The sequence below is a fragment of the Phaseolus vulgaris genome, chromosome 1 (assembly GCF_051622355.1).
Source record: "Phaseolus vulgaris cultivar YP4 chromosome 1, ASM5162235v1, whole genome shotgun sequence".
In the NCBI taxonomy this organism is placed as follows: Eukaryota; Viridiplantae; Streptophyta; class Magnoliopsida; order Fabales; family Fabaceae; genus Phaseolus; species Phaseolus vulgaris.
Window position 1 is genome coordinate 52,988,543 of NC_143498.1, and position 24,376 is coordinate 53,012,918.

At 27.9% G+C, this 24,376-nt stretch overlaps 1 protein-coding gene across 1 annotated transcript; it reads left to right on the forward strand.

The window, feature by feature from the left end:
- The first annotated feature begins 17,819 nt into the window (after positions 1–17,819).
- Positions 17,820–20,050, forward strand: LOC137815032 (uncharacterized). Its single transcript, XM_068618053.2, has 4 exons — positions 17,820–18,673; positions 18,806–19,148; positions 19,234–19,347; positions 19,440–20,050. Exons 1-4 carry the CDS (start codon positions 17,858–17,860, stop codon positions 19,547–19,549), a joined length of 1,383 nt encoding a protein of 460 aa, XP_068474154.2. The 5' UTR covers positions 17,820–17,857; the 3' UTR covers positions 19,550–20,050.
- The last annotated feature ends 4,326 nt before the right edge of the window (positions 20,051–24,376 follow it).

A 24,376-nucleotide genomic window follows, 5' to 3' on the forward strand; every position in this document is an offset into this window, starting at 1 on the left:
CTTATGTAACTCAATCGCATTGCTCTTTATCTGCACCAAAATTTAAATGATTTGACCTGAAATAATTAAAACAGTTAATTTCTTATTACATGTCTTATTTTACATTTGTCTGCTTCTGGTACTATGGGATCATGTGAAATTTGTTTTTACTTAGTTGATCATTCTTCGTTAGGCATATTGTTGTTCAAATTCGTCATTCATAAATCATAGTTGCAGATTTTCATGATTATAGTAATGTCATTCCTGTACAAAGAAGACAAGATTGCTCCAGATAATGTATTTCTTATATGCAATGCATCAGATGCGATGCCATCTTTTCAGTGAACTTCGCATTCATTCATGACAAACCATTACATTGAATGCATCCTTTCTCATTAAGAGTGTTCGGAAAACACACGATGATTGATTCTATCTTAATCAAATCGCAAAAATACAAAACAATGATTTGTTTTTTCACATTCATTTTGAAAAGTTGTTTGATTTTTCTCTCCATAAATCAAAGTACATGAATGCGTCTATTTTTTATTTTTTTTATATTACAGTGTATTACTCTTACGTAGACTACCACGTGCAACATATAAGTGGAACGCCGTCCTGGTTTTGGGGCTTGTCACCATTTGGCACGCCTTTTCATATTATTATTTCCAAAACAATGGATCTACGATCTAGTTGGGTTGTGATGCTTTTTCAAAACAAAACCTAAAAGACAATTTTATGAGCAGGCATGTTTAAGATTCAATAATTATATTGTTGTTGGTTCTGTCATTGCCGTGTTTTTCTCAAACAATTTTTGTCATTACTATGATTAAAATTTGTGCAAATGACGGTGGTGGAGTGGAGGCATGGTGAATTAGTGATGGAAGAAATTAAGTGAGTTGGTCAAAAACGGTGATAGATTCTGAGATGGAAGTGGAACTCCCTTTTCCCAGAATCTTCTAAAAAGAGTTCCCCGACACAACAACACCACATGTTCCTCTAAATAAATACTACTGGAGTACTATAAATATTTTAGTTTTACTAATCACTCTTCAACTAAGTACTTCATCCTACTTCCTAATTTGATTTAATTATTTGCAAAATTAACTTTTTTATACTGATTAAGAATAACTGTTAAGTTTATTAAATAGTTTTACATATAATAAAGAAATAATTTTTCTGATAATCAACCAAAAAAAAAGAAGGAAAAAGCATTTTGTTAGCAGTAATGGTTGACATCTGGTGGTGGGATCAGATATCACTCTTGCATGTTCTTAGTTTCGTTCCTGCTGTTGTCGGTGTCAGAATATATCCTTCTGTATGTGATATGGTAAATTCCTGCTTCTTTTTTTAGTATATCTTCCCTTTATTAGTTATACCTATTTCCTTCTCTTCTAACATCTTCATCAAGATTTACTTAATCAATATTATGCATAACTTTCTTTTAGTAATCCGTTAGCTTCTTTGTAAAAATATCATCCATAAAACCATATAATATGTCTGAATTATCGTTTCTAAATCATTATTTGATTAATAATAACCTTTTTCTCATATTATGATTCTGAACACATATGTGTAATCCAATCATGATTTCCTTAACTCAACATTATATTGTATGCTTTATACCCTAAAAATACAATAAGAATTAAGCTTATTATAGTTTGACTCATTTTAATAGTAATATATAGATATATAAAGAAGCAATAAAATAAAAGTTTGCAGTGAGTGTTGTATACACATAATCATTTTATATGAGTATTTGGTGATGGTAAAAGGGTTAGACACTTGTTCAGTTATTGTTAGTTACCAAATGTATTGCTCTGAAGAAAAATAAAGAGATTGCATACAAATTTATGTTTAGGATGAATTCTGAAATTATGATTTAGATAAAAGTAAAAGGAGATGAAGAGACAAAGTTTTATTGAAACCATGATTTTTCAGACGAAAAGTGAGACATGCACAAGTGTTAAGAAACGACATCATCGTGATCCAATCCATTACAATTTCAAAAATTTGTCAACGATAAAAGTGAATCACTCTTCAAGGGTGCCAATGGAGGGACTGAGATTATGCAATTCATACAGCCTACAAAAATATTAGAAATCTTCTAATAAAAGGAAATACTAGACCAGTGATCATTTATGAATTGTTACCAAAGTACCATTCTAAAGTGTTTCATGCAAAATGTACTTTCCTCCCAGACATTCGAAAAAGTATACTTCATTTTAATGTAAATGGTTGAATTTCAAATTCAATATATAACATCGTTAAGATTAGTCACCACGTCTAACATATATTATTTATATTAAAAATAGTAATTTGTTTTGATTTTATTTTTAAAAAACATCTTGATAAATTAAAAAATATATATATATAAATTGTTATTGATCTCGATTTTCTATATGAGACTATATTATTGAAAAACAGATAAAAGAACAAATGGTATGAACATGAGAATAAAATTTAGGAAAAATATTTGTATATTGTATTTAATAGTGATTAAATTAGTGAGTGAATTAGAGACGGTGTAATAAAAAAAAAGAGTGAAGTGGAGAGATGTGCAGGCTTAGGTGGTGGCCATGACTGTGCCCCAAAGAGAGGACTAAATTTTCAATGAAAAAGAAAAAGGAAGATGAGAGTAGCCCATGTTCCTAACACCAATCATTGTCCTCTTCTGGAATTGCTCACCCATTTTTTATTAACACCATACAATAATCTTCAATCTTTACAATATACATGCTGCTGCTCCAAACTCAAAACAAAAAAACAAATATTATGTTATAATAATAGACAAGATCCAATTGTTGATATTCGTAAGTCACAACTGCTTCTGATCTGTTTGGCTGTTTCTTTCTACTGTTTTATTTTTTTGCCGAGTTGTGTGTGCGTGCAATGTGTATGCCTTAAACTGGAACTAAAAATTTGTGAGTGTGTCCATAAATAAAGCCAAATTGAGTGCACCCATTATATGATACTGCTCGCCATGTTCTGCTCTATCTGTATCCTAATCGTTGCTGCCACAGCCAAATTGGAATGAAAACGATGCTCCAAACACGTCTATTTTTTTTTTTCTGTCTGTTATTAATTATCTGAAGACAGTGGTTATGATGTTAATAATTGATTTGCACCAAAAATTATAACAAAATCAACACAGATTTTGATAATAGTTAGATAGTTGGGTTGTTTACACTATGTTACAAATTCAAATGTTTAGTGTCAAGGCTATGTTTGCAGAGGATAACACACAAATCTATGCATCTAGAAGAAACTGTTCTTAGATTGGTTAGGAGTATATTTTATATTATAATTCGTGTTTTAAGCTATAGTAGATGGATTTTTTTATTTAATTTAAATGTTTTAATAATATAATTTGTTTCTTTCAAAAAAATCAATATGAAATTGAATCACACCAACTTGTCTGAATTTTTAATATGATTAGATAAAAAATAGTTTACTGAAGTTGAAGTCGAATTTTATATGAATTAATTATTTTGTTAGTTCAAGTTTAACTTAATTTTAAATTCTTTTACAAATATCAAGAATTAATTGTTGCTAACTCTTGTATCAACATATACAATTCTTAATCAATGAGAATTTACTTCCATTTTTTCTTTTCCTTTTCTTTTTTATTTTTCCTTGATTACCGAACTCTCACAAACCTCTTTTTTTCTTTTCATTCTGAATATAATACAATTCTGCACCATTCAGAATACACGTGATTCTGCATGTAAATATAACCTGTTCTAGAGTTTAATATTATGTTTTAATTTCAAAATCAAAATCGTTAGTCAAACTAAAATAAGTGCAAGCTGGTTAATCATGCAACTCAAGTTATTTGGTTCGACTTTTGAAGTTACAAGTTTTAGTTCATACACTGTGTCTGAATAAAATTTTCACAACTACCTCTAGCAGAAGAAACTAAAGGTACGTTGAGGAATAAACACTTGTGATATAATAAAATAAAATAAATATATTAAAAAACTAATATATTGTGCATTGCTTAAACTATTTTAAAAAATGTTAATATAAAAAGTACAAATTAATTTTCATATAAGAAAATTTAGTTTATTTCATATCATTTTTTTCTTATTGTTTTCATTTAGAAATATTTATAGGAATTATTATATAATAGGATCTTAAAAAATATTTTTTTTTCTAAAACTAGTTCATACATTAATAAAAAAAAATATGTGATAAAGCTTTTATGAAAAATAAAATAAGTTTTTTTATAAAATTAATTTATAAACAAATACATTTTGGAAGGTCAATAAGGTGCATTAATTTTGGAACTATATGATAAAGATGATTCTCATATACACTAAAATTACATAGATAAAGGTCTATTAAGTGCTGTGAAAAAAATTTGTATCAAATAAATTATAAAAAATTTACACATATTGAAATTTGGTTGTGGAGACAACTTAGTGATATAATAGGCTTAGATATTTAAGTTGAATTTTAAAAATATAATTAAATAATTATTGTTGTATATTGATAAATTTATAATATTTTTATTGGATGTTATAAAAGAATTAAAAATAGACACGTTGATTAATATCTTTTAGTGTGTAATGTGAGATATGTGGTGATGATGACTGAAGATTGTATTATAGTTAGAAGTGATACATCTCAACAATAAAGAAGAGAGGAATTAGTATAAATTTTTTTGAAAACCTTTATCTTATGATTATATTTGAAAACTCTTATAAAATATATTATTTTATAATATTCAATTTTATTTGTTTTATTTTCATTGTATTTATAACTCTTCTCAAATCTTGACTAGACATAAATGTATAATCTATAAATCATATTTTTGTCATTCAAACATTAGCACGACATAATCTATCACGTCTTAAACAAAACGTGTTTTAATCAAATAAATCATAAAAACAACTGTCCAAAGACACCTTAGTGTCATCAATAAATTAAAATTATAAAGTACAAAGAGGAAGTGATGCAATATTTAAATTTTTATTTCAATATTTTTCACTTCATAATTTATAAAGTACTTTGTTTTATTTATTTTTTAATATAAATAATTAAATTTACCTTGTTTTCATATTTTTATTTTTAAATGAAGATATTTTACACTGGTTCTGTGATTATAATCATAACTATAAATAAAAGTGACACTTGACTTAAGTAACACGTAACTTAGTGTACCCTATACATGTCAACATCATATATACAGGGAATATTATGTTAGCTATCCGTTACCACCAATAAATAAACAAATCACTATTCTACCACTTCGCTTTTAATTAAAGCATCTAATTGTACGTGTGTTCTGTTTGATTAAGATTATTCTGTAAATCATTAGGCTTCACAAACTATTTAAACTATAATTTTGAGATATTAAATATAATTACCATACAAATATATAAATTAATCATAATAAATATTGTATTAATACATGTCACATAAAATTATATAATTTAAATATTTCATTTAGATTATAAATATAATTTATATAATATTTTAGATTTTTAGTTATAATTATTTTTTTAGTTGTTATAACCACTACAAGAAAACCAATTTCTAGAGACCAAAATAATTAGTTGCAATAGTAACTAAATTAGAGATCATTTTAGAAACTATAACAAAAATTGATTTCTAAATTAGTTTCTATTATTGTTAAATAGTTTCTAAATTGGTATCTAATTAGCAACCTAGAGACCAAATTTAGAAACTAAATAATTGGTAGTTAAAACTTTGGTGGTTAATTATATATCAATTTAAAAACTATTTAACGATAATAAAAATTAATTTAAAAAATAATTTTTGTTTTAAGTTTTAGAATACTCTCTAATTTAGTTACCATTATAACTAATTATTTTGATTTGTAAAAATTATTTTAATTTCATAATTTTTTTTTATTCAACTCTAGTTAAAGTTTATTTTTTCATATAATACTAGTATCCTATTAAATGTATAGATTTTTATAGTGTTAATCATTATGAATTTAAATAAAATATATTAAAAAAATAAAATATTATCTTTATATTAATATCCTATGAATTTAAATATTGATTCTGAACATGATAATATATTTAAATAAGAATTATTCATGATACATAATTACACGTATATTGATGGATGTGGCTCAGGAACGTACACTCCAACTTGATAGTGAAATGATGGCATCTCTATCCTTTTTAGGCGGCAAACCCTAAATAGCTTTTGGCTCCAATTCTTGTTCAATTTTTGAAAACCTAACATTACATTTTATATTTTTTGACACACATAACTTTTAATAATTTAAAAACGATTTGACAAGTGAGACACAACAAGTATGAAGAGTTGATGGGTGCAGGTACTAAAAAGGTGATATGATGGAAGATTAATACAACTTATGTAAAGGACTATAGTTTTAAATTTATTATACAAATTAAATTATTATTATCAGTCATAATTAATAAAATAAAGAAGAGTGAGTAAGAAAATGAAGTAACCGAATGTTATCCTTTTACGCGGTTCATTTATTATTTTATTCTACTTCCCGCCATTATTAACAGTGCTTCTCTTTGTTCCTGGATTTGGCGGGAAATTAACTTCGTGGGATAATCAAATCTATTTAATAAGTAAATTTTGAAGATGTAGTTAAAATATTTAAATTATTTTTAATAAAAATAATAAAATATAGTTAATATAATAAATAGAAACTGATACGTTGTAACAATACAAAAAAATGAAAACATAAAAGAAGAAACAGGGGGAAAGAACATACTAAGTTTTGCAATTAAAAAGCTATATATGTTGTGGTTAGTAATTGTTAATTATTAGTGTATAATATTTTGTGAGAGTAAACAAGAGGAGAAATTTTGTTGTTGTGTTAAATTTATGGTTAGTGTTTTTGGGTGAAAGAAAGGGTGAAGAGCATTTAATAAGTGCAATGAATAATGCATATGTTCCTGAATTACAGCTGATGCATCTTTACCCACTCACGGGATTTCTGGGGATTTTTCGACACATACAATTTGCTGCAATAAATGCAACATCCTTCTCTTTCTTCTTCCCATCAATTCATTCTTCATTTTTAAATATACTCATCTTATTCATCAATAACACAGATTCATGGGCATGTAAAAGATTCTCCTCAATAACATAATTTTGTATTCTTTTATAATAATAAAAAATAAATAAAAAGAAATACTTCAAAACTAATAGATTATAACTCATTCATTTTACATTAAATATGTGTTTGGATTGGGAAGAGGATTTGAGGGAGTGAATTTAAAGTGATTTGAGAAGAAAATGTAAAGAAAGTGAGATTGTTTAGATTCAGGTATATTATAGTGGATTTGTGAGGAAAGTTTATTGAAGTTTGTGGGTGATATGATGGTTGTAAGAAAATTTTTATTTTTTTTAAATGTGTAAAATATAAGTTTACAAATTTAACATTTTTAAAAAAAAATATTTAAATAATAAAATATGAGATATAAATTTTTTATGTTAATTTTAGTTAATTAAAATTTTATAAATACATATAAAAAATATTTTCATAAAATCAAATCAAATCAAAATTAAAAATAATTTTTATTATTGTTAATATTATTATTTAATAAATTTTTTTTAATTATTATTAAATATTAATTTTTTATTTTTATTTTTATTTATTATTATTATTATTTTATTTACTATTATTATTATTTTATATATTATTTCTATTTAAAATTTTTAAAATTAAGGGTAATTTAGAATTTTGATATGATGTGATGTATTTTTTTTTTTAATGTTTTCTTGTTTTTCTTCGCATGATAAAGAAGATGACTTTTATCATTCTTCCGCAAATCTGTGCAATTGAATGGAAGCAAATAAAATAAATCCGTCCATTTCAATTCGAGTGAACAATGTATTTGGAGTGTTTCAAAATGCACATGCTTGTTTTATTTCCAAAAAATAGCCACGTACACATAATATATATATATATATATATATATATATATATATATTCAAATCACTGTAAATAAATTAAATAAAAATTAATTTTAAAAATATAAATAAATAATTGTTATAATAACTAAATTAGACCACATACTTAAAAAATTATTAGTTTTTAATATTGATGAATTAATATTTAATAACTAACAAAGTGAAAAAATAATATTTAAATATTATTTTAAAAATAAAAAATTATTAATTTTTAAATTAATTTCTCACATTTATAAATTATTTATGAATTAATATCTAATAACTACCAAATAAAAAATTCTAACAAATTTATAATTAAAAAAATCCATTATTACGTATGTTTGCAACAAAGAATATAAGCAGATATCGTGATAGTAAATTACGTGTTTGTCCAAAAAAAATCATGATCAATGGAGATAAATATTAACAAGTTGTTTAAAATTTGGTTAAATATTAGTAGGAAAAAGTTATTTGACAAAACAGGTACTCTCTTAATTAACTTGGGTAATCAATATTCATTCGACAAAGATTAAGATTTAATTATATTTTTATTCTATATATTAATTTGATATACTTTAAATGAGAAATAGTATGAAAGTTTGTAGTATACACAATTAATGTGAATGATAGAACATGTTTAAAAAGTATATTAAAAAAATGACATAAATGCCCATGTGTTATTTTTATTAAGAATAAATAGTGAATACATACATGAGAATAGATGTAAGAATTGCGAAAGAATATTTAGAAACATTTATTATAATTATGGAATTAAATAGATGTGTATATATGCATAATTAGAAACGAGGATACAATTTAATTATCCAAACGAATATAATTATTTTAAAAGTATAAAAAAAGTTATAATTATTAAATTTTTATTTAGAAATAAATTGTAAAATCCGAACCTATGAAACTCGTACCTCCTCTTAAATGGCGTGTTGGTGTCCGATACTCTTGTTGAATACCGACACTCGTATGACACCTGTAAGACACGTATCCGTAAAATGTCCAATTCAAAAAGTATTTGTTAGATTTCTGATAATTCTAATACAGTTCTAACACAATTTTAAAAAAAAAAATACATTAATTTTCTCAAAATTCAAATTTTATTGTATAAATTGTTATTATGATTATAAAACTAAAAAATGAATCATTGTGAATCAGTCATGAAAAACATTTTTCTGCTCAAAAAAATCATTTTGAACATATTTATACACATAAGTCTTTATTGTCAATTTATATAATTCATAATTATATAATATATAGATTTATGTCCCCGTGTCTTACATTTTAGAGATTTTACATATCTTTGTATCACTGTCTGTGTCGTATCAATGTCTGTGATACATAGATCCGAACTCAATTAGTGTTGTAGCAAAAATAAAATATCGATATGCATAAAAAAAAAAACTAATGTTCATTCAACGATTGCCTAAAAGATACATTGAAAATAGTTTATGGTTGTTGATGTGTAAATAGTTTATATTTTCATTACTTACCTTGTTTATATCCCATTATGTACATAAAACCCAATGTCTATACCTTTTTTTTTTCATCAGTGCACCACCAATATAAGGGACCCTTCAATTTTATGCCTACCAATATTAATTTGTCTTTGTTATCATTATTTACGTAGAGAATTAAAAAAAAAAATTCAAACTAAGAAATTACTGTCAATAATTAAATTTTCCACTCACAATACTGAACTTTAACATCATGATTTTTTTTTCTCATAATTTCAAGGATAAAGATGTAATTCAAATCACAAATTGAAGGACAAATTTGTAATTAAACTCAAACTATCTGCACCTCTAATTTGTTCACAAAGAGTATTCAACTTGATACAAACACATTGTAAATATCTTTTTTTATATTGAATTCATGAAGCTGAGATAATATATTAAAGTACTAGAAAAGAATACATTTTTCATATATCTAACTTTTACATATTTTTTGGAAGGACTAAACAAATAGATTGTTTCAAACTTTAGGACTAAAAACAAAACTACGTTCATATCTATAAAAGAAATATATTTGTATTCTAATAATGTTTGATAAACTTGAAATGAAATAATGGTAAAAGCTATAGGGTTTCAGATTGTTTTTTTGTGATGTTAGGGTTCTACTTCTTGGAGAATAAGAAATAGTGGGTGATTGTGTTAAATGGTGAAAGTACAAGTGTAGTTATTGGAACTACGATAAAGATCGGAGAAAGAATAACTAACGTGAAAGAATTTAGAGATCTTATATTAGTTAGATATAAAATTAATTTATAATATATAAATTTAATTTTGTAAATAACAAAAATTATTGAACCTATCATATTATTTGTTATCACACAGTTATTAAATTATCTAAAAATATGTAATTGAATGCGAAGATTGTGGGTTGATACAGCGGGTGAACGAAGATGATGGTAATTCCTCTTACGCGTCAGTTTTCCAGTTGAAGAATGTTCTACGCATTATGTACGTTCCATTATCACATTTTTTCTAAAATAAATTATATTTGTACTTTCTAATTTATTTTTTAACTATTATATATTTTTACACTTTTTATTTGGATAGGATTTGGTAGAAAACAAAATCCATATTAAAGATACCAATATAGTTAATAACATTTCCTCTTTTTATTTCTCAAACACGAATCAGAATACAAAAATCCATGATAATCAATACAAATTGAAAACCTTTATGAGTCGAATGAAATACTTATTATTTTTTTATATATAACATTAACATTACAAAAAAATTAATAAATAAAAATTAATTTTATAAAAAAAATAATTAATTACTATAGTGATTAAATTAGATACTATTTTACATATTAAAAAAAATTAGTTTCTAAATTAGTTTTTAATACTGTTAAATGATTTTTAAATTGTTATCTAATTAGTTATCAAATTTTTAACTACCAATTATTTAGATTATAAATTTGGTAACAAAAATCTTTGTAGTTAATTAGATACTAATTTAACAATAATATAAACTAATTTAAAAATATTTTTTTTAATTTTTAAAATATTTTTAATTTAGTCACTATAACAACTAATTATTTTTTTTCTAAAATTGGTTTGTATTTCATAATTTTCTTGTATTATATATATATATATATATATATATATTAACCTGTTCTGATTTTAATAAAAAATAAAATATTTTTTTCATATCTTTTTTGTATTTTCTCTTTTATTTCTTACTATAATTTTTTATCATAGTATTTGTAAAAGGTAAAATAGTATTATTAAATATTTCATATTGATAGTGGAGAATTAGAGTAAAATCTCTTTGTTGACATCCTAATGAATTTGCCAAAAACTTTTATACATAATTAGTAAAAATCATAAATTATCAATATTCATTTATGTTTACCGAGTCAAACTATTATTAAGTATACATATTTAGAAAGTGTTTATCTTAATCTTAAGTGGTGTTTGAGAAAAAAATTATACACTCAAACACTATTTCTGCTTAAACTAAATTAAAATTATTTTATATAAATCGTCATTAGAAGTAAAATTTTAATATTTTTACTTTTTTTAATAAAAATATTGCATAATGACACTGTTTTTTTTTTTTTTTAATAAATTGATCGAAAGTTGTAGATGAAGGAACAACTTCTTTGTTCTTAAAAACAACTATTAACAAATACCTTGTAAAGTCTTTAACAAAAAAAGATAAAGAGAAATGTTTCCTTTGTTAAGTTCAAGATATGTCTCTAATCAACATTGTATGCACTATTTGCAAATTGACATGCCTTTTAGTGGCTCCAATTTTATAGGAAACACAATTGCGACGCTAAGAGGACCATAAGCACTATTGTTTCTGGGACATCTTATTAAAATGAAGAAGTAGTACCTTCATACACAATTTTTATTTAATTTATTTTAAAAAAATAAAATAATCGTATCATTATACACAACTACAATAGTAAAATTGTGTTCTCCCTGACAATTTATGTAAAGGAAATTATAATATAATTTAAGTAGAAGTCGTATTTGATTACACAATTATTTCATTTCAAAGTTATCACCTTAAACTTAACTTATCAATTTTCATAAAAAATAATAAATTTACCCGTTTAATAAATTTTTAAAAAATTATTCCGAATGAATAGAAAAACCAGCCAGAAATGGGATACTTTAAAATCCTTTTGACCATATTTTTATGGATTAGCAGGGAGTAGACAGAAAGAAAGAAAAGGAAGAGAAGAAGGGTAATAAGGAGTAATAATAGAACGTTCTGGGTCAAATGCCCTAATCATGCTGTTCTTTGCTTTTATTAGTGACGGATATTATACTGATTAAAGCAACAATTAAAGATCCCAATTCATGGGGTCACCAACACAAACCCAACACCCAACAACATCATATTCACATGTGGGTTCCATTTCTCATTTATGTCCCAAAACTAAAATAAAAAAATAAAAAAATAATATAAATATCACTTACAGAAAAAAAATATCCTCATACGAGAAACTTATAGATAATTAATCTTGTTTATGTCAGTGTCAACTGTTTATTCAATTTTTTAAAACATATAATACTTATATATATTATTGTTCTAAAAAATTTTAACAATCACTTAATAGTTCTCAGAGGCAAAATTCAATAAATTTGTTACATCTAATTATATGTTTGCCGTAAAAAAACATATAATGAAATTTCACGCTATGATACACTACAAGAAACTCATGAAATAGAAACTAATTTTTAGAGATCAAAATAATTAGTTACAATAGTAACTAAATTAGAGACCATTTTAGAAATTAAAACAAAATTTGCTTTCTAAATTAGTTTCTATAATTATTAAATAGTTTCTAAATTGGTATCTAATTAGCAACCAAGATTTTATAGACCAAATTTAGAAACTAAATAATTGGTAGTTAAAACCTTGATTGCTAATTAGATACAAATTTAGAAACTATTTAACAATAATAAAAACTAATTTAGAAACCAATTTTTCTTTTAGTTTCTAAATTAGTTACTATTCCAACTAATTATTTTGGTCTCTAAAAATTTGTTTCTATTTCATGATTTTCTTGTAGTGATAAAACAACACCAGAATCTAACTAATAGTTAAGATACTTGGTAACACTGAATACAAAAATTAAGAAAATAAACAATTAAAACGAAATAAAATCATAAACATATTAATATACAAATAAAAAAAAATCTAAAGTTTAAAAATTGTAAATACTAAATTTATCATGATTTCTTTTGTATAGATAAAGGTGAAACTTATTTCAAGAAACTAAGTAGCATAAGGTGTGTCCAAGTTTAGAAACAAATAGAAAAGAATGTGCATCCCATAATGCTCACACCAATTCGTGTATGATGGCAAAAACATTATTACCCTTCACTTTAACCCATTCTCCAAGTTATTCTTTCCAATTTTACATATTCTCTAATGTATCACCAATTGTCATAATCAGATTAGAATGTATGATCAATTGTATATTTTCTAAGAAAAAAAAACTTACTTATCATGTGAAATTTAATTTTGATTAAAGAAAAGCACCAATAATACTATTCCCTACCCTTTTCATCTCCACCAACCATAGCTGTTCATTAATTAAAAAATTGTTTGATTCAAATTTGAAATAAAAGAACCAGTTAATATTTAAATTGGTTTGACTTATGTAATTTATTGGATCAAACGTCTCCCATAAATTCATCTATTATTTCATTTAATTTTTTCTGTTTTTTCGGTGAAACATTAATAATTATGCATAATTTTATGGCGTTATGATTGGGCCGCATTACTTATTGTTTTATTCGTTGATTTAATTACTTAGTGTGTCTAAAAAAAGGTATGATTATAACCAAACAATAAACTTCAACTTTACGGGATTGTTTTAAAATAAAGTACCTTTTCTATGATTTCTATGAGATTTTTTTAAAAAAAACCTTTAACATAAAATATAAGTATTTACAATACATTTCTCGTGATTATAACTCTTAGGTAGATTATAAGGATGGTACGCTTATAGGTTTAGTTCGCTTAGGTCAAAGTATGAAAATAAATGAGTGAAATTAGGTTGACTAATTAAAGAAACATACCCAAACAATAAGTGTTGTATGTCCTTTTAATATTAGTGTATAGGTATAATGTTTCATAAAGCGAACAAATATATTTTGATGTATTTTTTTTTATGCTGTTTTTAGTTTTTTTAATTATCTAAAACATGACATGTTCTATAGTATATGATGCAAATATGGAATATTCAAATGGAGGGAAGAAAATAGCAAGAAAACAAAATCAAGAGGATGTAATAAATTTATAGAACGTGGATGTCTTTAGGAGACTCACATATTACGAAGCGAACTTCAAGTCTAACTCAACCTCATAAAATCATATCAATGAGGTGAGGTTTGAACTCACTTATATATTATGAAAGACTATAATCTCTAGTCGATGTGAGATCTCTAACACCACAAGAACACGGTTATAGTAAGAATGGAAGAAAAATTATGTGAATATAAGGAATAAGAGAAAACAAGTTGAATGTGAGTAATAATCTATTCGTTTGTCTATTTCTTTATTCTCTTCTTCTATATGTTAATTTCTATGATTCCAAATCTCAAGTGATGAGATACCTTTCTTACGATACCTCTATTTCTTATGATACTTGCCAACTTTTTAAGGTTAAAGGTTTACAAAGCACCCTGTTTAAGGTGGTAGTGGAGAATAATTAATAGTTGGAATGTGAAGATAAAGTCCAACACCTCCTAGCTCACATTCAAGGTCATTGTCTAACAGTTTCAACATATTTGTTTCCAATTGTTGCAACAAAACTTGTTATTGATACTCAATGGTTAACAACATTGAAGACACACCTAGTTAACTATAACAAATGTTTTATCACATTTTATTTGAATGGAGGCATTAATCACGTGACAAGAAGATACAGTAAGTCACCATACTCAAGCACAATTTCATCAATTCAAGCGTTTACATGTCACTGGTGCCATCAAAGACTTGTATACATTATAACTTAGTCCCACAGAGAATTCAACTACATCTTTGTTGGATTTGCCTACTTGTGTAGAACCTAAAATCTCTCTACTATTGAATCAATACAAATAAAAATTTGGTGACTAAGGTAAAAAAAAATAAAAATTAGCTAGTTCTTTTTGTTACTTTATCCTATCCTAATCAACATTTCAGATTTTTTCAAGGAGGGTTGATTACAGAAAAGGTAAGATAGAATAAATATTTTCCCATCATCATCCCATAGTACAGTTAATTACTTTTTTTTTAATTTCTATTATTATTGTAATAGTTGTTTTATTGTCATTTAATTTACTCCATTAGCTATCAACTTAATCTTCTCATCGAACGAATCCTAACAATCTAAAACACGAATAAAGAATATAAGTTCAAAACATACGATTCAACTCATTAAATCCAGTAATGCCCTTCTATTGATTCAATTACTATTTAGCTTATTTAATCTACTATTTTTTTTTTTATCAGCAAGATATCTAATCTACTCATATTATTTTTATTAAAATACAAAACCTAATTAAGGTTAAATTCATTTTAAATTTCTGTGGCCTTTTGCAACTCTTTTAATCCCTAAAGATTAAATGTTTTGTTGAGTCCCTATAAGTTTAAAACCACCAGGATTTTTTTTTTTCATTACACGGATCAAACTTAGAAAGTAGGCATAATGATATGGATTGAATTTGAAGAGTCTGGAAAGTTAGATCAGTCATTGAATTGAGATTTTACTGATCAAAATTAATTCGTAACCACAAATTGTTGTTTGATGTTTTTAAACACGAATCATTGTAAATAGTATTGTGGATGATAGACTTAAATTTTACTGAATGCGATGTTGGGATACAGTGATAGATATGTAATTATTTGGGCAATCGAAAAAATGTTTCCCCATTGAGTTTTGCATGAAGTATGTGAGTTTTTGGAGGAATTTAGTTTTGAAAGTATGTAGTATCATTCATTAAATATTAAAATAAATAAATTGTGCTACCTCAATGGTAACACCTTTATATTATTCATCCATTTTATTAATTTTACTATTTTAAGAATTATATTATGAAATTGTATCACAGTAGTAAAAAAATGATTTTTGGGGTTGCTTAGAACTTAGAGAGGAGTGAAAAAAAGAGAAAGAGCATTGTGATAGCATTGCAAAATGGGATAATTGGAAATGATTTATTGTAATGATGCACGATACTCGTTCTTATCCCCTTGTGGTGGAAATGAGTAATTTGGTAGTTTGAGAAGCAAATGAAAAGCAGAATGTCAAAGGATGTATCCACAAGCAAAAACAAAAAAGATACTCATTATATTTGATTTGATATCACATAATCGTGGAGAATTGGTTATTGAAGTGCTTTACATTGCACAATACGCTGAGAAAGCCATGATCAAGAATCATAATGGAAATTTTATAAAAATGGAAAAAAAAGGTCCAAATTGAATGATATCCAAATGCGAGGGTATGAACGTGCATATGCATTACCCTATTTTCCAATTTTCCCTGTAAACAAAAAAGTCAATCTTGGTTTAATTCGAATATTGTCCAAATCGAAGGATATAAGGACCCCACCACCTATTTTTTCAATTTACATAAAACTTCAAATAAAAGCCAGCTTCGGCGGCAGATCTATAATCACCATTAACAAAATTTACACCAACAATAATTTTAAATTTATAATCAAAACCAATTACACAAAGGGAAAATAAAATACACACGCAATATTTCAAATTTCAAATTTATGAACGTACATTTTTATAACTTGTTTTTAGTAATATGTCCTTTGATAATGTTGTTGATCTCTTTTATAACGAATTTCTTAATTGTCTTTTAAATTCAACATTTATAATTTTTTTTGAAAAATACGCAAAATATCTTATTTTTTTCCCCTTTCAATCATGTGTTAAATAAATAAATAATAAAAAATTCTTATTTTCATCGTAACCCTACCAATTGAAACTGAGCTATATTAATTAAATATATAAGTATAGTGAGGGGTATTTCACTATGAGTTCCGGATAGTATACAATCTATTCAAACACTTTCCTATTTTTTCAATAAATTTTAATTTTTTTAGAATGACACTATAAATATCCACCGACTGTTTAAGTTCTTGAACATTAATGATATCTTTTACTATTTACTCCAACTGCACATTTAAGATTCAAATTTAATATTACTAATTAGTTGGTATGAGGTTGATTCATTAACATTGGTTAGTGTTGGTATGGTTATTCTTTGTTAATTTGGTAAGCCTTCTAATAGGAGACTGATGTCAAGTATTTATGTATAAGGGTTGGACCATCCTTAAAGTGGTCCCTATTTATTTATTTATTTTATTGTTGATAAAAAAAAAGTTGAAGTAATTCTGTCAATACTCAATGATAAAAAAAAACCCAACGGATAGAAACCAATTAAATTATCTATTTAAATACAAGATAAATTTTGATATTAACGTTAAAAAAAACTGAAATTTGACTTTCAAGAAATTAACGAAAACCTTGTTAATCATAACAAAAACATGTTTATGAATAGGATTGAATTAGGTTTCATTAAACTAGTTATGTAACGCAGTCAAAATAATGTGGGGTGTGTTTAATTTATGTAGTTTTTGTAGGAAATTGGAATGAAATTAAGTGAATGAATTGAAAGTTAATTTGATGAGTGAAGAAGATAAGTATATTGTTAAATATGGGTTGTCCTTGAATGATGGGAAGTGGTATGGCAATGAGAGAGTGATGTTAGGATTGGGAGTGGACAAATGGCAGGTGCCTTGTTCAAACAAAAACAGGGACAAATGTTTCCACTTCTCTCTCTCCTATATCTTCTTCCATTCATAATAATAATAATAATAATAATAATAATAATAATAGAAATAATAGTAATTTAAATTTGAAAATAGGGAGTGCCTCAAAAGGACCCTGAAACCTTAATAAAAGCAGATTGTCTTCAACATTCTATGCTCCAACTCCCTACTATCAGTACTGCTGTCTCTCTCTCTCTCTCTCTCTCTCTCTCTCTCTCTCTCTCTCTCTCTCTCTCTCTCTCTCTCTCTCTCTCTCTCTTATCTCAGAAAACTGGGCCTGCAAACCCGGCAACCTCAGCTGCCCCATTCACATTATTAAATCCCCCAAACTTCTCACAGACCCTTCACAACCCTTCCTTACCCATTCCAACAACCACCATGGCTGATGCTGCCCTCTGGCTTCCCTCGCACTTTCTTGCCCATCACACCAAGGACAACTGCAAGAACGCCCATTTCCACGCCCCTTTTGCCTTTCCTTCCGAGTTCCCCTACGAGTTCGGACTCTCTTCTCCCACTCTCGAATCTTTCGCGGGCTCCACGGGGACCGAAAGCAGCGACGGCGAAGAGGACTTCTTCGCCGGCCTCTCTCGCCGACTCAGTCAGTCCTCGCTCAACGAACCTCGGAAGCAGCTCTCTGCGATGCCTATTCAACCCGACAATGGGACATTCTCGGAGATTCCGAGGAAGGCTCAGGGTTTAGTCGGGTCGCCGCAGTCGACGCTGACCGGATTCGGGAGCTGGTCGGGTCGGAGCGCGGTGTCCGGCGACGGAAGCCCGAACGGGTACTCTCGTGTTCCTTCGCCCTCGACGACGCCGTTTGATGAAAATAACGACCCCTGGGAAGTCATATACGCCGCCGCCGGACAAGTCGCACGATTGAAGATAAATAACAACCATGTTTCACAGTATGACTTTCAGAACAGTAGGGGTTCAGTTACACATTCTCCGCTTAACCAGAGTTTCAATCAGGTAAGAGAAGCTATTTTTTGTAATTTTTTGGTTCCTTATTTGCCCTTTCCTTCTAATATATGCTCTGTTTTAACCCTATTACATGTCTATGTAGGGTTTCTAATAATTATTGATGTTTTGTTGGTTCCTTAGGTTGCGAGACCTAAGCAGCAGTGCGGTTCGGTTTGGGGAAGGCCAACCAAGCCTAACTGGGTCGTTCAGCCGCAACAGGTTCAGGTTCAGAACAGAGCGCGTGAGTTTGGCCATGAGAGTGTTAATGTGAAATGCACCCGTCCTACATCTTTGCCCCAATCTGCATGGCCCCCTTTGCAAGTTCAGCAACAGAACAACCGGGTGCAGTATGGCGGATCCGGGTCTCGGGTTGCTGTACCCGGTACAGGTGGTGGATCTTCTGTGAAAAGGGGGTGTGGTGGAACTGGGGTGTTCTTGCCTCGTCATTATGAAACAACCCCTTCTGAATCTCGCAAGAAAACTGGTTAGTGGTTATTTGCCTCTTCTCTGTATGTCGCCGTCGTTGTGCTGGTTGACGTTGTCTCATGGTGTGTTTTTAATTTGGTCAGGCTGTGGTCCTGTCTTGTTACCAGCAAAGGTGGCTCATGCCTTGAACATGAAAATGGATGACCTAAATGGGGTTAACCAACAACGCTTCTCGAGCGCCTTTGCTTCGGATTACGGTAAGTTAGTCTTTAAAGTGTAATCTTTTGAACAAGCAAAGTTCTTGGCATGAGTGTTGAACTCACTTTTTCTGGGTTTTTTTGGCTTACAGAGGCGATTTTGGCGAGAAGAAAGGCGGTTCTGATGCAGCAGAGATTAAGTGTTGGACGAGAAGAGGCAGCTAACTGTGAAATTCGCCTACCACAAGAGTGGACTTACTAACACTTTTGAAGCTCTAATTGCTGCTGGGAAAACTTGTGCGGAGAAGAAATGAAATAGATTGTGGCAGTGTTATTTGGTTGATTTGGCAGAAGATGAAATTGAAGAATGTGTTTGGGTAGTTTAGTTGAAATAAGGGATCCACTTTTTCTTTCTAGTTCTAGTTATAGGAAGAAAAGATAGGAAGCAGCTTTTGGGAGCTGGTTTAGTTTTAGTGGAAGGAATAGTGAAAGGATAGGAGATTAGGCAGGGCTTTTTCCATTTTTACCCTTTTAATATTAATATTATAATCAGTTGTAATAACAATAATACGATAAAAGGTGGTCGTTTTGTATGGTTATGGTTATGGTAATGATGATAGTGATGGGGCTAAAGCGCAAGGTATGGCTGAACGATGTCCAAGTTTGAATTGAAATGAAGTGATGTGTTGTTCAGGTGAAAAGGCGTGGTGATTATGGTATACAGTATGTGATAAATTTTAGTAATAAAATTATGGTTTGTGCAGTTGTGTGTATTGGCTCGAAAACAGGGGTGAAGAAATTTGAATGAAAAAGGAGGGATTATGTAATAATGGAAGGAAAGAATAGAATAGAATAGAGGGGTCCATCGTTGTTGTTCTCCACAGCTTTTCCTTAAACTGCGAACGAACCAATACATGTTTTGAAAGTGGCGTTGGAGGCATTTTTTGATTTCGACTAGGTCAATTATTTTTGGTTTCAAAATATTGTGTTTGTTGTCTTGTGTCCTCTACCCTAGCTATTCCATTATTTTATGGGTGTAACTAACGGTACGGCGGATTATTTTAACTTTTACACTCTTCCATTCGCTTTATTCAAACATACCAACAAACTACTACTAACTTTAACTAAACCATCACTAATGTTCCACATTATTTACTTACTACTACACTCGTTAAACAATTATAAATATATATATATATATATATTTTACCTTTTTACGTATTTATCAACTCTAATTATTCAAACTTAAATAACATACAATTCGTTTCAAGCAAGTTTATGACCAAAGTTAATTGAAATATTAATTATATTTTAAGGATGTAAAATTTATTGGGCTCATTTTTAATAGAAAATTGAAGTTTAAAACTTTCTCAGGTGTTTAACTGTAACCCGAAGATAACGTGTGGTTAGGGTGGTGTTATCACAGTGGAAATTACTTTTACGAATATGATGAATGAAAAACAATATTTTACTGTTTCTGATCGGGCGTCAAAAAGCAACCAAAATCTTTATCCTCGCAGAAAAACAAGTTGAATATTCAAGAATTGAGGTTGTGACTCCTTTAGACTAGAAAATGACATGTACCTCGTTTTACTTCATTCCAAAAATCCAGTTGCTGTAACGAGAATTGATTTGCACTCTATTTACTTGGGCTACGCTATTTTTGTTGTATTAATTTTGTTGCGTACAGAATTCACAAGTAAATATTTCAACTTCTAGTAAAATTAATTTCAAGCATAAAATCTTTGAAACATTTATAATATTAAAGTTTGCGTTGATGATGTTCGAGATTTACATTAATTAAAAATAAGTATATTTTATAATATATAAGTAAATACAAATTTTATTTATAAATTAATATTATAAAGTTAAATTAAAATTTTAAAATCTACCTTTTGTTATAATATCAAGTTATCTAAAATTTATAAAAAAAATTGTTGAATTTATAAACATCTACTATCACATCATTATCAAAATATATACTCTAAAAGTTGGAAAAGTTATGTTTTGGAAATCTACGAAATATTAAAGCAAAGCGTGTAAATAAACTTAAAGCAAAAGTAAGAAGGTTGTAGTAGAGATAGGTTGTACCCACGTGAAGGGTCTCAAACACTGAACTCAACAGTTACCAATAGTTAGTGTGACATCATGGGTTTCCATTTTTATTACTTTTGTTTTCCACGATGTGATGTGTTTTCTTATTGGGTGAATAGGGCTTTAACCTGCTTATTTTGTGGCCCATGTCTAGCCGTAAATCACGTTTTTATGGGTCCATTATGGACCCAGATTTTTTTCTTCTCGGTCCATTGTATTTTTATACCATTTCTGCTATTTCCGTGACTAGTACGAAGTAACGACCACACTAACAAAAAAACCGGAGAATAAAATGGAACAAGTCTACACCACGAATTCAATATTCTCACTACGCCTTATCAACAATAATTAACTATGCACAATAATGATGAAATTATTAAGTTGACTGCATATTGTAGATAAAATAAGCTAGCTTACAAGTATTCTTTATAAAACAAATATAATTTTTTATATACATTTTTGAAATTCAAATTTGATATTTTAAATTATTTTTTTATTTTATCCCAAATAAAAAAATACAAAACAAATTAATACATTATTAAATGGTAATTGGACAACTGACTCGATTCATTACTGAGCAACATACATTGAGACAATTAAAATTCGAGCATAAATTAGATTAGTTTTTTAAATCAGCAATGAATTATATATATATATATATATATATTTTTATCAGCAATAAACAATGAATAAATGTGAGTCACTTTAGGGATGACTCAACCCTTATACAAAACACACGACCTTTAACCTTGTTCACAACACACACCCCGCCAACACCTAAGAACTTAAATAAAATCGAAAAGAACTACTTACAACCCTCACTCTTAAATCCAAATAAGACATCAAAACAGCTTGCATAAAGCTATAGATTTTACTCCTACTAGAAAAAAAAAACAGATTATTAAGAATCTCCGATGCATAACAATTTGTGCATGAGAGTATATATTATGGAAGATACAATAATAATTCGATAGCAGGTGGTCTAATAATTCTAAAAAATAATCATTAAGATAAATTCAAAATAATTATTATGAAATTTACATTCAGTCTTAATTTTTAGTCGATATATTTAACACTATAAAATATCTTAATTTTTAGTTGATATTACCCGCAATAAAGTTATTGATTAAACTTGTTCTATTGGTCTATTTAAGTTTCGAGTAGGTTGAAAGGCGCAAGATTTGGATTCTGATTTTTGTAAGATAGGAATTGATTTCTTAGTTTATTAACAGAGAAGTACATATATATCACATTAAACACAACAAAATTATGATATGTGTCATCTGAATGTGGTTATTATTATTATAAGGTTGATTTTATAATTCGGTGCTTGAAAATGCTTGTAGTCTTATCCCAAATTAATGATTGATTTGTGAAAGGAAGCTTTGTTTTTCAATGATTTGATGTCTGAAGTAGGCACTCAGTGTTGGAACTAATTACCCACAAAACTTGCATCATAAATGCCTCTTTTTTGGACTCATCTTATCACTAACTCACTGGCGTGCACTCAGTTAATCATTTGCAACTCACAATGTATTCAAAATTTCAAAAATATAACATTTATTCTTTAACATGTAAAGTCTCTCTTCTTTTTAGTCTCCTTCTTTCCCTTTCGTTGCATTGATTACTCATTCAGTCATCAAAATCACCAATCATCTATAGCTTTCTTTGCAAATATATGCAGCTCCCTTTGTCACCTTCACCCAAAGTCAGCGTAAGAGTTAAGACATCTCTTTTGACATTATTAGTGTTTCAATGATTGCCAATACAGAATCAACTTTAGAGTTGAAGGAATCTTGCATTTTCTTCAGCAGAATGCGGAGAAACACATGGGGCCATCATGCAACAATTCATCCTAACAATCTGCTACAAAGAAACTCTACCACAATGCTATAATACAATCTACTCAAATATATTTCTACCTGCGATTAAATATAATTTTAACTCATTTTCGAGTAAGCATCTGAAAAATATGCACAAAATTACCGAAGAGGTAGAGAACACACACTATAGAATGTAATTCTCTACCCAAGATTTCTTAGAAGAGAGGGTTGGGGAAGGTGAGGGTCTGAATCTATGTAAAATTCTTTTGATCTCATAAGATATATTTTTTCGTATATTTGATAATTTTGGATTCAAGAATAGAAAGATTCGGTAAACAAAAATTATTTTCAGAATAGAAAATTCAGAAGATAAAAAAATTATTTTAAAATATTTTTTTGTAACACAGTTTTTTGACTTTGAGAATGGTAAATCCAAAATTCATAAAATATAAGAATATGATCCGAAAACATTCGAAAAAGAGTAATTCGAAACTCATTTTAAAGGGTAAAATAGTCTTTTCAGAAAATGATAGAGTGCGGGGACAAAATTGTTGGGGGTGGAGGAAGAAACGTCCCTCGCACTAATGTTCTTAAGAAAAAATTCAACCAAGTGGATCTGAATATCTAGCCCAATTATGTATGGGCCTTAATGAGCTAATTAAATGGCTTAGGAGGATATTAGGCCTAGCCCGTTAACTTTTAACACAATGGATCCTTTAGTGTGTTAGTTGGACTGTTTCTTCCTGCACCTCCATACCTTCTTCTCTCACCTTTATAAATTTTCGAATTTTCAAAAATACCCTTCTATAATATTTTGGATTACGTAATCTGAAAGTCATTTTTTAAATTTGTAATTAACTTTCGGATTACATAATCAATCCAGAAGCCTTTTTTCAGATGCATGATTACTTTCTGGATTACATAATCCGAAAGTCTTATTTAGCTTTTGGATTATGTAATTTGGAAGTCTTTTTTTAAATGAGTTTTCAGATTACATAATCCAGAAACTAATCTATGGAAGTGACACCAGAAGAATAAAAATGTATTTTCATGTTGAGTATAGAAGTGGCAAAAGAAAATACGGAGGTGCCGGGAAGAAACATTCTGTTAGTTGATAACCTTGTTTTGACATAACAACAAGGTCATAACTGTATCAGATGACTAATCATGGC

What these genes read in the sequence shown, in the direction of transcription:
- LOC137815032 (XM_068618053.2), top strand. Translation starts at nt 17,858, where the DNA reads ATGCTCCAACTCCCTACTATCAGTACTGCTGTCTCTCTCTCTCTCTCT. An exon ending in TTAACCAGAGTTTCAATCAG is followed by an intron (nt 18,674 to 18,805) that starts GTAAGAGAAGCT and finishes TTGGTTCCTTAG; the next exon opens with GTTGCGAGACCTAAGCAGCA. An exon ending in TGAATCTCGCAAGAAAACTG is followed by an intron (nt 19,149 to 19,233) that starts GTTAGTGGTTAT and finishes TAATTTGGTCAG; the next exon opens with GCTGTGGTCCTGTCTTGTTA.